At 56.0% G+C, this 12,065-nt stretch overlaps 1 protein-coding gene across 4 annotated transcripts in view; it reads right to left on the bottom strand.

Moving 5' to 3' along the window:
* Nucleotides 1-12,065, bottom strand: part of CACNA1A (calcium voltage-gated channel subunit alpha1 A) — a 286,336-nt gene that overhangs the window by 18,626 nt on the left and 255,645 nt on the right. For 2 of the 4 annotated variants that reach the window (XM_041762541.1, XM_041762540.1), the window contains exons 35-39: nt 6,746-6,862; nt 6,336-6,401; nt 6,042-6,157; nt 4,804-4,954; nt 1,381-1,508 (exon numbers count right to left, since the gene is read on the bottom strand). In XM_041762541.1, coding sequence (XP_041618475.1) covers nt 1,381-1,508; nt 4,804-4,954; nt 6,042-6,157; nt 6,336-6,401; nt 6,746-6,862 — 578 coding nt within the window. Of the gene's footprint in view, nt 1-40; nt 138-1,380; nt 1,509-4,803; nt 4,955-6,041; nt 6,158-6,335; nt 6,402-6,745; nt 6,863-11,337; nt 11,344-12,065 lie in introns of all 4 variants that reach the window. The other 2 variants (XM_041762539.1, XM_041762538.1) reach the window with 2 other exon arrangements.

The following is a 12,065-nucleotide window of genomic DNA, read 5'->3' on the forward strand; positions in this document are numbered from 1 at the left end:
TCATTCCATGGATGCTAGCAGGTTTTAGTGGAATTCCAACCTTGCAAGCAACCCTATGAGGACATTTCTTGCCTAAGCCGAGAGGGGGAGATATGACGCGCAATAAACTGTACATATCCTTATAATGAATCCGACCGCTGAAAGGAGAAGACAGGGGTTAGTGGAGGCAGGGGTCAGGCTGCGCTCACGCTGGCTCCCTGCGCACGCAGCGAGGTCATGTCGCTGGGGGCTGGGGACCCCTCCCCGGCTTGAAGGGGTGGGGGAGACTTGCGCTGCTCCCAGACAGACCCGGGGCAGAGGGTCTCGGTTGGGGTGTGCAAAAGCTCTGGGCCGGGGTGGGTGGGTGCGTGGGTAGCAGGGGGGTGGGGAGGCCCTCCCCCAGGGCTCTCTGCATCTGCCTTCTCCACAATCTACGGGGCTACACTGCGGGGAGAGGGAGAGCTCGTGGAATACAGGACAGGGGGACAGCATCCAACTGCTGTGACCTAAAATCAAAAGAGGAAGAGTTAGGAACCAGCCAAATGTCAAGCCCCCAGACCCGTGGCTCACCCCAGCCTCTCGGTCTCGTGGAGGACTTGTCTGGGGCTGTGGGGATGGCAAAGATGGAGTCCTCCCCACCTTCCTCCTGAGGCCTCCCCTCCAGCACCCGGGCTGCTGAGGGCCCCCGTTCATGCCTTCTTAGGCCCCAAGCTCAGCCTGAATGAGACTCTTCAGTTAGTGGCTGGTGGGGATGGTGGCCTGAGGTTGGGGATGGCTCCTCTGAGCAGCTTCAGGGTGCTGCCCGGGTGCACAGTGGGGAGAGGACCCTCTGGAACCACCGCCTATCAGTCAGTAAGCGCTCTGGGGCCCAAGGGTAGGAGAGCTCTCTCCCTCTGTGACAGTGAACATGCGAGAGACCCTGAGGCTCTGTGTCTTTTGTCCTGGTCTCATGCGATCACCTGTTGTAGCACCACTCTGATCTCACAGCCAATCCCGTCTGTTGAGGGAGCTGGGCCCGCCCTGTTCCCATTGCTCCCAGGACCTCAAGGCTGAGATGCCTCTGGTTTCCTCCCTGGGGCTTGGCTAATTTGTCCTCACCATCCGAAGGCCCCTCAGCGAGGGCCGGGGCAGATTTACAGGAGGCAAAATCCCCAATGCTTGATTCCTTTCCCTCATGACCCAGAAGGCCTGGGCCTCGGGCAGGGGTGGTACCCAACAGTTTCACCTGTAGTGTGCGAGGGTGCTGATTCTCATCTCTTTCCTCCAGGTCGACCCCTCGGAGATCCCAGCTAGCTCCCCAGGGATGCAATGCCCCAAAGTCTGGGGCCTGACCTAGCCTCGTGTGCTCTAATGCCAGAGAAAGGTGGACGATGTGGCTGGAGGATTCAGGTGACTCCTTACCACGCTGCGGGGTCGTACTCGGCCCAGACACGCACGTACTCATCCAGGTGGTGGGGACCCAGGATGGAGGAATCTCGGGTGAGGTACTCAAAGTTGTCCATGATGACGGCGACAAAGAGGTTCAGCATCTGTGGGGACCCCGGGGGCCGAGAGGGAGTGGGGGAGAGCGAGACACACCCAAACACACATACACGGGGGCCCAGAGAGAGAGAGAGAGAATGGGAGAGAGGGAGGGAGAGAGAGAGGTGAGATGGAGAAAGGGAGACAGAGAAAGAAAGAGATGGGGGGACAGGGAGGAGAGACACACACTCATGCAAGGAGCCCAGAAATGGGTGCAGAAATGGAGATGGGACACAGAGATCATGATGGAGACAGAGAAATACAAAAAGACAACGACCAATAGTGATGGATGGAGACGGAGAGTTGGAGAGAGGGGGGGAGAGGCTAGGTGAAATGGAGGCCAACCCCAAGGGACCACCATGACCCCAAATCTTCCCACATTGGCCCCCCAACAAGGCCAAAGCGAGTGTTCCATGGGTGTTGTATTCCCAGCCCCAGCACACAGTAAGCAATTAGCAAACATTTCCTGGATGGATGATGGATGGAGAGACGGACGGATGAATTAATTTTCCTGCCCTCATCTGCACCTGGTAGCACCTTCTCACATGTTCTCCTAGCCCTCAGCACAAGGGAGCTGGCACCATTTTGCCCCCAGACCTTGGCAAATGTTGTTCCTTTAGTGAACACTGTGATTTGTCTCCCTGTGGGTAGCAGCACCTGGGGACCTCCCTCCTTTATACTTAAGAGGCTGTAGCTGGGTGTGGCTCACCCCCACTCTCTGGCTCCTCAGGCCGCGGTCATACAACCCAGGTCTGTGATCCGTTAGGGAGGAGCCCATGACCCCAGGTGCCCACTGAGAGCCTTCCCTGGGATCTTTGTTGACAGCCCGGTGGTCATTTTGCCTCTACGAGGAGAAAGTCTGAGAGCGAAGCCAGTGTGGGAAAGGGCAAGCCAGTGTGGGGTTGGGGTCCGCTGTCTGGATCCAGCCGCACCTGGACTTTCTGAGTAACACATGTTCTAGTCCCTGTGGGCCACTCTTTGAAATCTTCCTTCCTTTGGTCTGAATCACCCCCATCATAGCACGTAACAGGCCACATCGGCATTACCTGTCCATCTGTCTGCCTATCACCCCTGCAGCCTGAGAGAACCGTGTTCTGCCCCTGTACCCCAGCGCCTAGCATCAGGTCTGGTACACAGTAGGTATTCAACAAGTGTGTAGACACAAATGTAGTAGGTGCTTAACAAACAACCTGTAATCCTAGGTGTCCCTAATTTCAGTGGCTTGATTTTTTTTTTTTTTTTTTAATAAATTTTTTTTAAATTTTTTTATTTATTTATGATAGTCACAGAGAGAGAGAGAGAGAGGCAGAGACACAGGCAGAGGGAGAAGCAGGCTCCATGCACCGGGAGCCCGATGTGGGATTCGATCCCGGGTCTCCAGGATCGCGCCCTGGGCCAAAGGCAGGCGCCAAACCGCTGCGCCACCCAGGGATCCCCTGCGCCACCCAGGGATCCCCAGTGGCTTGATTTTTAATTCATCTTCATGATTCTGATTGAGCACCTGCTGTGTGCCAGGCACTGTGCTAGGTGCTGGGGATGTGGCTGTGAACAAAACAGAAATCCCTGCCCTTTTGGGGGAGGTGCTGATGGTCAAGCAGAGATGTGCTCTAGAGCACCTGCCCTTCCCAGATGGGCTGTATTATAAGATCTGGCGCCCGACATGTACCCACAGCTGCTTGGAAAAGGGTAGATATTTGATCAGGGGCTGGGTTGGCCCATTCAGACTCTCTCCTGGGTATTTGGAACTGGTCAATGGAGCTTCTGGGCTGGGGGGCTGGGAACCAGATGCTGCAAGCCTCTTAGTGCGAGGCCACTTGTCTGAACGGGGTGAGGGTGCTTGGTTTTTGCTGACAGACACTGGCATTTGGCTGGGGTCTGCACCCATCTCACGCTCCCTCGGCAGCTGGCTTCATAGATCCTGCCAATGGGATCCACGGTCAGGAAACCAGACTGGGGAGTACGGGAGAAGGGACTCCTGCCTCCAGCGAGGGTCTGTATTGTGGGTGGAATTGTGTCCCCCTCAAAAGACGTGTCCAAATCCTAATATCTGGTACCTGTGAATGTGACCTATTTGGAGAAAGGATTTTGGTGATGTCATCAAGTTAGGAGGTGGTCATTTTGGATTAGGGTTGGCCCTAAATCCAATCTGACTGCTGCCCCCGTCCCCCGAAGAGAGAAATCTGGACACAGACACACAGGGGAGAGGCCACGTGAAGATGGAGGCAGATGCTGGAGGGACGCAGCCACATTCCGAGGAAAGCCTGGGGCCACCAGAAGTTGGAAGAAGCGGGGAAGGACTCTCCCCTATAGGCTTTGGGGGCCCTGCTGACACCTTGATCGGTTTTAGCCTCTGGAGGGTGGGAGGCTAAATTGGGAGGGTAAATTTCTGTTGTTTTAAGCCACCAAGTTCATGATGGTTTATCACAGCAGCCATAGGAAACCCTCACCATCTGCAAGTGTCCTTGCAGGGGCTGTGGACAGCCATGGCACCAGCATTTCCTCAGCGGGGCCTAGGGGCCGTGTGGTGGGTTGATATACCCTCTTCCTCTTTTCATTCCTGGAGCCTGCTAATCATCCCTGTGGTGACTTCAGTGTTCTCTATTTCTCTCTCAACCCTGTGTAGCCAATCCTTGAATTAAATCTCCCCTGCGTGGGGTGCCTAGGAGGCTCAGTGGTTGCCAAGCGTCTGCCTTTGGCTCAGGTTGTGATCCTGGGGTCCTGGGATTGAGTCCTGCATCAGGTTCCCTGCAGGGAGCCTGCTTCTCCCTCTGCCTGTGTCTCTGCCTCTCTCCATGTGTCTTTCATGAAAAAATAAATAAAACCTTAAAAAAAATCTCTGCTAGATACCTGGAGAGCTTCTGTTCTGATTTTGCTCTAACTGCTCCAGGAAGTCAGACTGGCTGGGGGACCAACTCTCGGCTCCCCTGGTTTTTCCCCTGGTAAAACCCAGTAGTTCTCAGATGGGGGAGATTTGGTCCTTCCTCCCTGCTCCCCAATCCCCAGGGACACTGCTAATGACTGAAGGGATGTTTGCTTATCACTTCTGAGGAGGGAAGGCCAGGGATGCTGCTAAACACAGTGCAATGCATGGGACAGCCCCACCACACAACGAGCCAGCCCCAAACATCAATGGTACTGCTGCTGAGAATACCCCGTTAACCTAATCCCCAGCTGGCTCAGAGATGCTTGGGAGGCAGCCAATCGGTGCCACAGCCATATCCTACAGAAACCCATGCCCCGTGAGTGGGAGCCAGGCCAGGGAGCCCCGGCCCCCCACCCCACTGGACATGTGCACAAACTCACCAGAAACGAGCACAGGAAGATGAAGGAGACGAAGTAAAAATAAGCAAATTCATTGCCACACTCGGGAGTCAGGATGCCAGAGTTCTTATCACATGGCTTCCCGCTGAGGCAGGAAAGCATGATGTTGTGCCAAGCCTCCCCAGTGGCACTCCTGAGGAACAGAGAGGGGGCATCATTGGGGACCTGAGCACCCAGCCCTGGATGCTAATATCCCTTGGGGGCACTGGGCTCTGGAGTTGGACTGGCATTTGTTCAAGTTTCAGGTGAGTCACCTTTTCTCTCTGGGAGCTCAGAGAGGTGATTCTCACCTTTGGTTGTGCATTAAAGTTCATGGCGGGGGTGGGGGGCCCTTAAACAATGCTGATGCCAAAGCCTCACTCCCACAGATTCGGTTTTATTTTATTTTTTTGTACCTCAACATACATAAGATTCATCATTTTACCTATTTTTAAGGGTATAGTTCAGTGACATTCAGTGCATTCACCAGTGTCCACCTCTGGAATCCTTCATCTGTCCCAAACTGGGAACCTGTACCCATTAAACACTAGCTCCCCCTCGTCCACTCACCTAGCCCCTGGCAATTGCCAGTCCACTTTTTCTTCTCTATGAATTTGCCTGTTCTGGGCACCTCATATGAGTGGAATCATACATTATTTATTCTTCTGTTTCTCTATTTCCCTTTTAACTTTGAATTTCATCCCCTTCTAGCACTCTCCATCCATTAGCTTACTGAGTGCCTTTCTCCCCCACGGGAAGAAAAGCTCCTGGAGGGCACTGAAGAGCTCTTTCTGCTTTATTCCCAGTACCACCAGCACACAGTAGATGCTCAATAAGCCTCCAGTGGAGGAATGAAGGAACTCTACTGTGCAGCCAGGATGAAGAATCAAGCCTCAGTCTATAAGGCTCAATTTCCTCTCCTGTCAGATGGGGTTGCCAAGAATCCCCACCTCACAGGAAGGTCAGGAGGATTCAGTGAGGTCACGCCTGAAAATGCCTTCATGCTTGGATCTCAGCTTCTGCCCAGCAAGGGTCCCTGGGCCCCCCTCTCCCCCAGACACATCCCAAGCGTCATTGGAACAGAAGGAAGACAGCGCACCCCCTACTGGAAGAGGAGGGAGATGACACGCCCCACTCCCCCCAACCAGAAGGTGTCCCCACCCCCAGAAGATGACCGCCCCTACCAGGAGAGGACCCGCCCCCACCAAAAGAGGAGCCTGAAAGCATGTGCCCCCTCTCACCTGAAGAGAAGCATGAGGGCCTGGAAGAAGGTCCGAAAGTTATTGTGCTCAGTGATTTGGAACTCATCCTCATCACTGTCCTCATCCTCCACGTCAATACCGATGTTGCCAAACACCTGGGGAACCGGAGGGTGATGACCAAGGGCAGCCATGCCCCCTCAGTGGCTTTAGGGAAACTCCGCTCAACGGTCATGGCTGTCTCTCCAAACTAGGTTCCCTGCCCCCCCCCTCCAGCTTAAGGATAGTGGCCCTCCCCAGGGAGGGCTCTAAGAACATGAGGGGACCAGCACTCACCTGCATCCCGATGATGGCGTAGATAAAGAAAAGCATGGCAATGAGCAGACAGACATATGGCAGGGCCTGGTGGGAAGGAAGGTGATGAAGGAGAGTGCCACGGGGGCCTCTTACCCACACCATTTCCCTCCCTGGTTCCAGTGCTCTGCCTTGCTGGTTTGGGTGGCCCCATGCTGTGCCAGAGTGGTGGCAGGGCTTGGTGGGTCTCTTTGAGGCCATAGTGGGATCAAGGGGATTCCCCCTGGAGCTCTCAAGCCACCCCAGGGGCAGGCTGTCTAGAGAAGAGCCCTGCAGATAACAGACTCTCAGCAAAGTGCACCAGAGAGGCATTGCCATCTGATTTCTACTTTTGGCTAGAGCAGGGGTGGGGGTAAGATCTTCTCAGCCCTAGACTGGCATCAGGGGCTCACCTTGAAGGACTGCACAAAGGTCCAGAGAAGAATTCGGATGGTGTAACCCTGACGGAGGAGTTTGATGAGCCGGGCAGCTCGGAAGAGGCGGAGAAAGCTCAAGTTGATGAAGTTATTCTGGGGAGATGGGAGAGAAAAGGGTGACCGTCCACCCACCCCCGGGGGCTCAGAGCCGTCACCACTCACAGAGGCCCCTACATGAAGCCAACCAACAGGAAAAGCAAGCCAGACCCCAAATAAGGAGGGAGAGAAAGCACTATTAATGCAATGGTGCGGAGGAAAAACGTCGAAAAAGGAACAAAGTTGGGAGAGGGGGGAGGGAGGAAGGGGGGAAAAGGCAACTCAAAAGCATAAACCCTCCCTGCCAGCCCCACCCGCGATGGGGAAAAGGAAAGAAAAAGGAAGGAAGAGAAAGGAACCGGGTGGGGTAGGGGTGGGGAAGAAATAACAAAAGAACAAGGAAAAGAAAATATATCCGAATCATCCAATCAGGAAAAAAATCGAGATGGTTTTTGTTTCTCCCAACAACCAAATGCACTGAGACGATAGGACACAAGCGGGTCAAGTTGCCGAATCCATCACACGTGTACGATGCACAAACACCAGGGCGGGGTGGGGGTAGCCAGCACGTTCAGGCCTGGCGGACATGTGCGGGTTCCCAGGGCATGTTACGCTCCGGGCCAGAAATGCATCTGTCATGGGACTCAACGGGCACCCTGCCCTGCCCTGCCCTGCCGAGCTGCCCACCCGCTCCTGCCCGCCCTGACCTCACCCCACGGCCAAGAGGAGCAGCGGCTCGAGCCAATCGGAGAAGCGGAAGAGCATCTTTTCTTACCCCCTTGGCGAGCGGGAATGGGGAGGACGGGAGGGAGCTGGGGCTGGTCGGCTGCAGGGCGAGTCCTCGCTGCCCGCTGAGTCGGAGAAGATGCATTTGGGGCCCTTTTCCCCCCTCTCAGGGATGGCTTCTCAGCTTCTGGGGCTGGGTGGAGTAGCACGGGACCAGGCCTGCGGGAAGCAGGAAGTACGCAGCGCCCGTGGGTGGGTGAGCTCGCAAACAGCCCAGGCCCACCGAGGGGCCAGTGCTGGAGGTGGGGCCGTCCCTGCCCCCAGGACCTCCCTAGGTAGACCCTGCCTCTGCTCGAAGACCCCCAGTCTAGTCACTGCCTCTACCTCCTCCCGCCCCAGCCGGGAGAACCCCCCAGGGAAGGAGGTGGTCAGCTGGGAGGGGAGCCAAGAGGCCAGCAGGAGATGGGTGCTGGCTGCCCCACGAGGGGGTGAGGAACCATGCCTACTGGGGTCTCGGGGTCACTGGTGGGGGACAGGCGGCTAAAAGTCACCAATGGACCAAATCTGGCTGCCAAAGCTATCTTGTTGGGCCTGAGTGGTTTTGTCTTGTTTTGATTAAAAATAGTTGCCAGGGTTTAAGAATCAGATTTCTCCCCCACATCTGGCTTTCTGGCAACTCTGGACCTGTCTCCAGGTTGGCAAAAGTTAGTTGGGGCTGAGATGTGGCTGCCCCTCTGAAGCAGGCCATGTGCCCCCCAGTTAGCCAAGGTCCCCATGTTCTAGAAATGCCACTTGCTTTCCTGGCTTATGGCATCTACTTCAATGCCAGAAGCATTTGAGTTTGAGAGCTCTGCCTCAGGCAGACATGGAAAGCTCGGTCAGTCAACCAGTCGGCTGGAGGCAGAGGGCCTTTAACTGGAATCTGCTCTAGGGAATTTGGAGGAGCCATGAAGCACACACAGGCCATGAAGCAAGATTTACACTGGCCTAGCCCTCACCCCCAGATGGCGCAGGGGTGACCAGATTTGGTTGCCCCGACAGTCACAGCATGCCTTTTGCTCTCAAAAGTTTGGATGATGAATTCTATGTGGACATCCTACTTGGTGGCTCCTGAGGGCTTCCCAGCTAGCTACTGGTCTGTATCTCTTGTGCTTACATTGGCCTGGGAGCTGAGAGGCAGGGATGGGAGTTCGAGGAATTTCTGGGGCTGACAAGAGGCCTCTGGATTTGCTGGCAAAGTCTAGGATGCTCTTTGGGACACATCAGTACATATCCTAAGGGCCTCTAGGATGGGGGAGGGGGCTGGGAGATCCTGCCCTGACCATACCGGGCCCAACCACTGTGAGAATGTCTCAAGGGCCTCGAGTAAGCTCCCGCACCCAGCTCAGCTGAGAGTCACCCCCTGTGCCCAGCTGACCTGACTCCCAGCCCTGCCTGGCCACCCAGCTCTACCTGGGGACAAGGCCAATGGCCCAGGTGTCCCCAGCCCCTCCCGACCATCCCCAGAGTACAAGCCATCCCTTCACGGGGCGGGTCATAACATGTGGACTCTGCCCAGCATGCAAAGGCAGACGGGCCCTGGAGCAGCCTCCGGGGACTCAGGGTAGAGCAGGGGCGGGGGGAGCCTGCCACCATGCAGGAGAAGCAAGGGGATCTCGCAGGTAGACGCGTGCAGAGAGCATGCTGCCCTTCTTGGAGCTGAGGGAGGAGACACACGGGGGAGGTGGGGGGTGGAGATGAGAGAGGTCCAGGGGACAGGGCAGGGGAAGGTACTTGTCTGCTCTCATCCACTGCTCACCCTCCATCTGTTCTTGGTCCTGCATCGAGTCCTTCAAGTGCTCGCAGAACTTCTGGTCATTTCCCTCTTCCTAATTTCCATCTTTCTGTTCACAGCCCAAGAAGGAGCAGCCGAGCTCTCCTCTAAGCCCGCTCTGTGCTTCCTGGCTCAAGGCTGATGGGGCGGGACACAGGCCCTGGAAGGCTTGTCAAGCCCACAGACATGGGAACCAGCCACCTGAAGGTCCCAGAGAAATCCTGCCACTTGCAGACCCCACCTCAGCAGACCTGGCCTCCACACTCCAGATCCTGTAACCGCCTGCCTACTTCTGGGGTGCTCTTACAGGCACCTCAAACCTGCTGTGCCTACACCTGTGCTCTTCCCCCCTGCCCGGCCCTCTTCTGGCATTCCCTAATTTCCATCTCCCAGTTTAAGCCAGACTTAGATCCCTTCGGGTATCCTTTCCCCACAGCCCAGACCCAACCCATCCCCAGATTCCGGAGAAGCCCCTGCTCCGATGGCCAGTCCCATCTCACAGGGGTCTTGGTGCTCCCTTCTCCCCAGACCTCCTGACTGGCTGCTCCCTCACAGCCTCAGCCATCACATCTAACCACACTTCCCATGCTGCTCCTGCTCCAAATCCTCTCAGGCTGCCACAAGGGCCCAGGAGCTTATTTCCTCTTGCCCTCTGCACTTTTTCTGGGTCAGCCTCCCTTCGCTCTCCTTACTCCAGCCACATCCCCTCACTTATGGACCCAGACTTCCCCACCCTTGCATGATTCTTCTTGCTACAGGGCCTTTGCATGTGCTGTACTGGGTCTCAAATATCCTTCCCCCCACTCCTCTTTGGTTAACAATGCTTATACCTTAGCTTACAATACCATTACCATTTTAGGTGGGTTCGAGAGTGGTTATCTAATGCCTGGCTTCCCCACTTTGGCTTTAGCTGAGGGGTTGGCGGTCTACTTCAGCCCACCCCTCCATGTGTGGCACCACACTGGAATCATTAAATGTTTGGTGGACGAGTGCACGCAGTACTGCGAGCGCGGGAGGGATGAGGGATCCTGGTGCAAAGCTGCCATTCAGGGGGTCCTTCAAAGGGGTGCAGGGGTGGTGGGGACAAGGCAGAGGAGGATTGGATTTATGAGAGTGCGAAGTGTGCAAGGAGCCGAGTATATGAGGTGAGAGCCATGGAGATGGTGTGTGCTGGGGTAGGAGCGTCGGTGTGCAGGGTGGATGGATGTAATAAGAGAGAGGGACAGGTGTGCATGTGTGTGTGTGTGTGTGTGTGTGTGTGTGTGTGTGGTGAGGAGAAGAGAGAGGAAGAGCATGAGAACAAGAGAGGCATGGGGAGAGAGTGTGGATGTGGGAAGGGGGCCCTGCATGCAGTGACTGCGTGCATGTGGGGCAGGTGAGCATGTGAAGACCAGGCCTCCAGCGGAGGGCCTCATCTGGCTGGTCCGGGTTTCCCTCCGAGTCTCTGCCTGCCTGCTGCCCAGCCCTCAGACCTCCTCCTGGGACTTGGGAGACTGATGTCTCTAGCCAGCCAAACCCACGGGCCTGGAATGGAGTGAGCTGTCCTGGTGCACAGGCTCCATGAAGCCAAACAGGGGACAGGAGCGATGAGCAGGTGGCCAAGGGCTCTGAGTGTAGGGATGCGGCTGAGGGCTGGGGCGGGAGACCGAGCCGGCTGACTGGACTTGCGGGAGGTGCCGCACACGGCAAACCTGATCTTTTCTTTGCAAAAGACGCGAACCAACCCACACAGAAAATCCCAATTCAGAACCCAATAAAAACTATGAGGGTGGGGGGAAGAAGGGGAGGAGGGGCCGCAGGAACGAGGCGGGAGTGGGGGTGGGCTGGGGGGACAGACAGACAGACGGGATAGGGGAGTTGCGGGGCGGGGGGTGGGGGGGTGCATCAGGCAACCCAAGTCCAAAGCCCAGGGCGGGACGTGCAGTGCTGACACGAGAAGATGCGTTCACAGTTAATGTAAGGCATTTAGACTTCAGAAAGAAGTAAGACCAACCGGATTCTAGATGCAGATGTTGAAGATGGAGGGGGAGCGGGCGGGCGGGGGCAGTTGGGGAGGCGTGTTCAGCGTTTTTTAGGTTGATTTGAAACCAGTGCCAAAAAACCAATGGGTTTCGGTTCCCGGGCGGGGAGTGGGGGTGGTGGGTTGGGAGATAGTCATTGGTGTATGAACACACAGACCACGTCATGGATGAACAAATGAATTTCATAGTGCATTTTGATTGGATGAGTTTTTCAGACGGCGTTGTGCCAATATACAGTTTAAAGAGCAGGCATGAAAAGAGACAAGACAAGAAACACAGTCATTATCCATTGAACGCAGGGCAAACCCACGTCACCCGGCCACTTGGGGGCGGCAGCTGAGGCCCAGGGGGCCCCGAGCCCTCTCCCCCTCCCAAAACCCTGGGGACTTGCCCTCCCAAGGGTCTGGCTCTCCCTGCTTCAGCCTGGCTGAGCTCTGGCCTGACCTAGCGGGCTTACCTGGGTGGCAGAAAGGGGAGGCAGTGGGCTCCTCGCCCGGCAGGTTGGGAGGATAACACCCTAAAAGGCTCCACGCACCCACCCTCTATCTTTCCCTCCCAATGATTCTAATTCAGGGCCCCGGGGGAATGGAGTGGGGGATGCGGTTGGCGAACAAACTGTGGACCCAAGTACCTTCATGGTAATAATAGCAATAACAGTAACCGCCATTCGGGACCATCTATTTCCTGGCAGGGCAGGTTC

The sequence above is a fragment of the Vulpes lagopus genome, chromosome 7 (genome assembly GCF_018345385.1).
Source record: "Vulpes lagopus strain Blue_001 chromosome 7, ASM1834538v1, whole genome shotgun sequence".
Taxonomy (NCBI): domain Eukaryota; kingdom Metazoa; phylum Chordata; class Mammalia; order Carnivora; family Canidae; genus Vulpes; species Vulpes lagopus.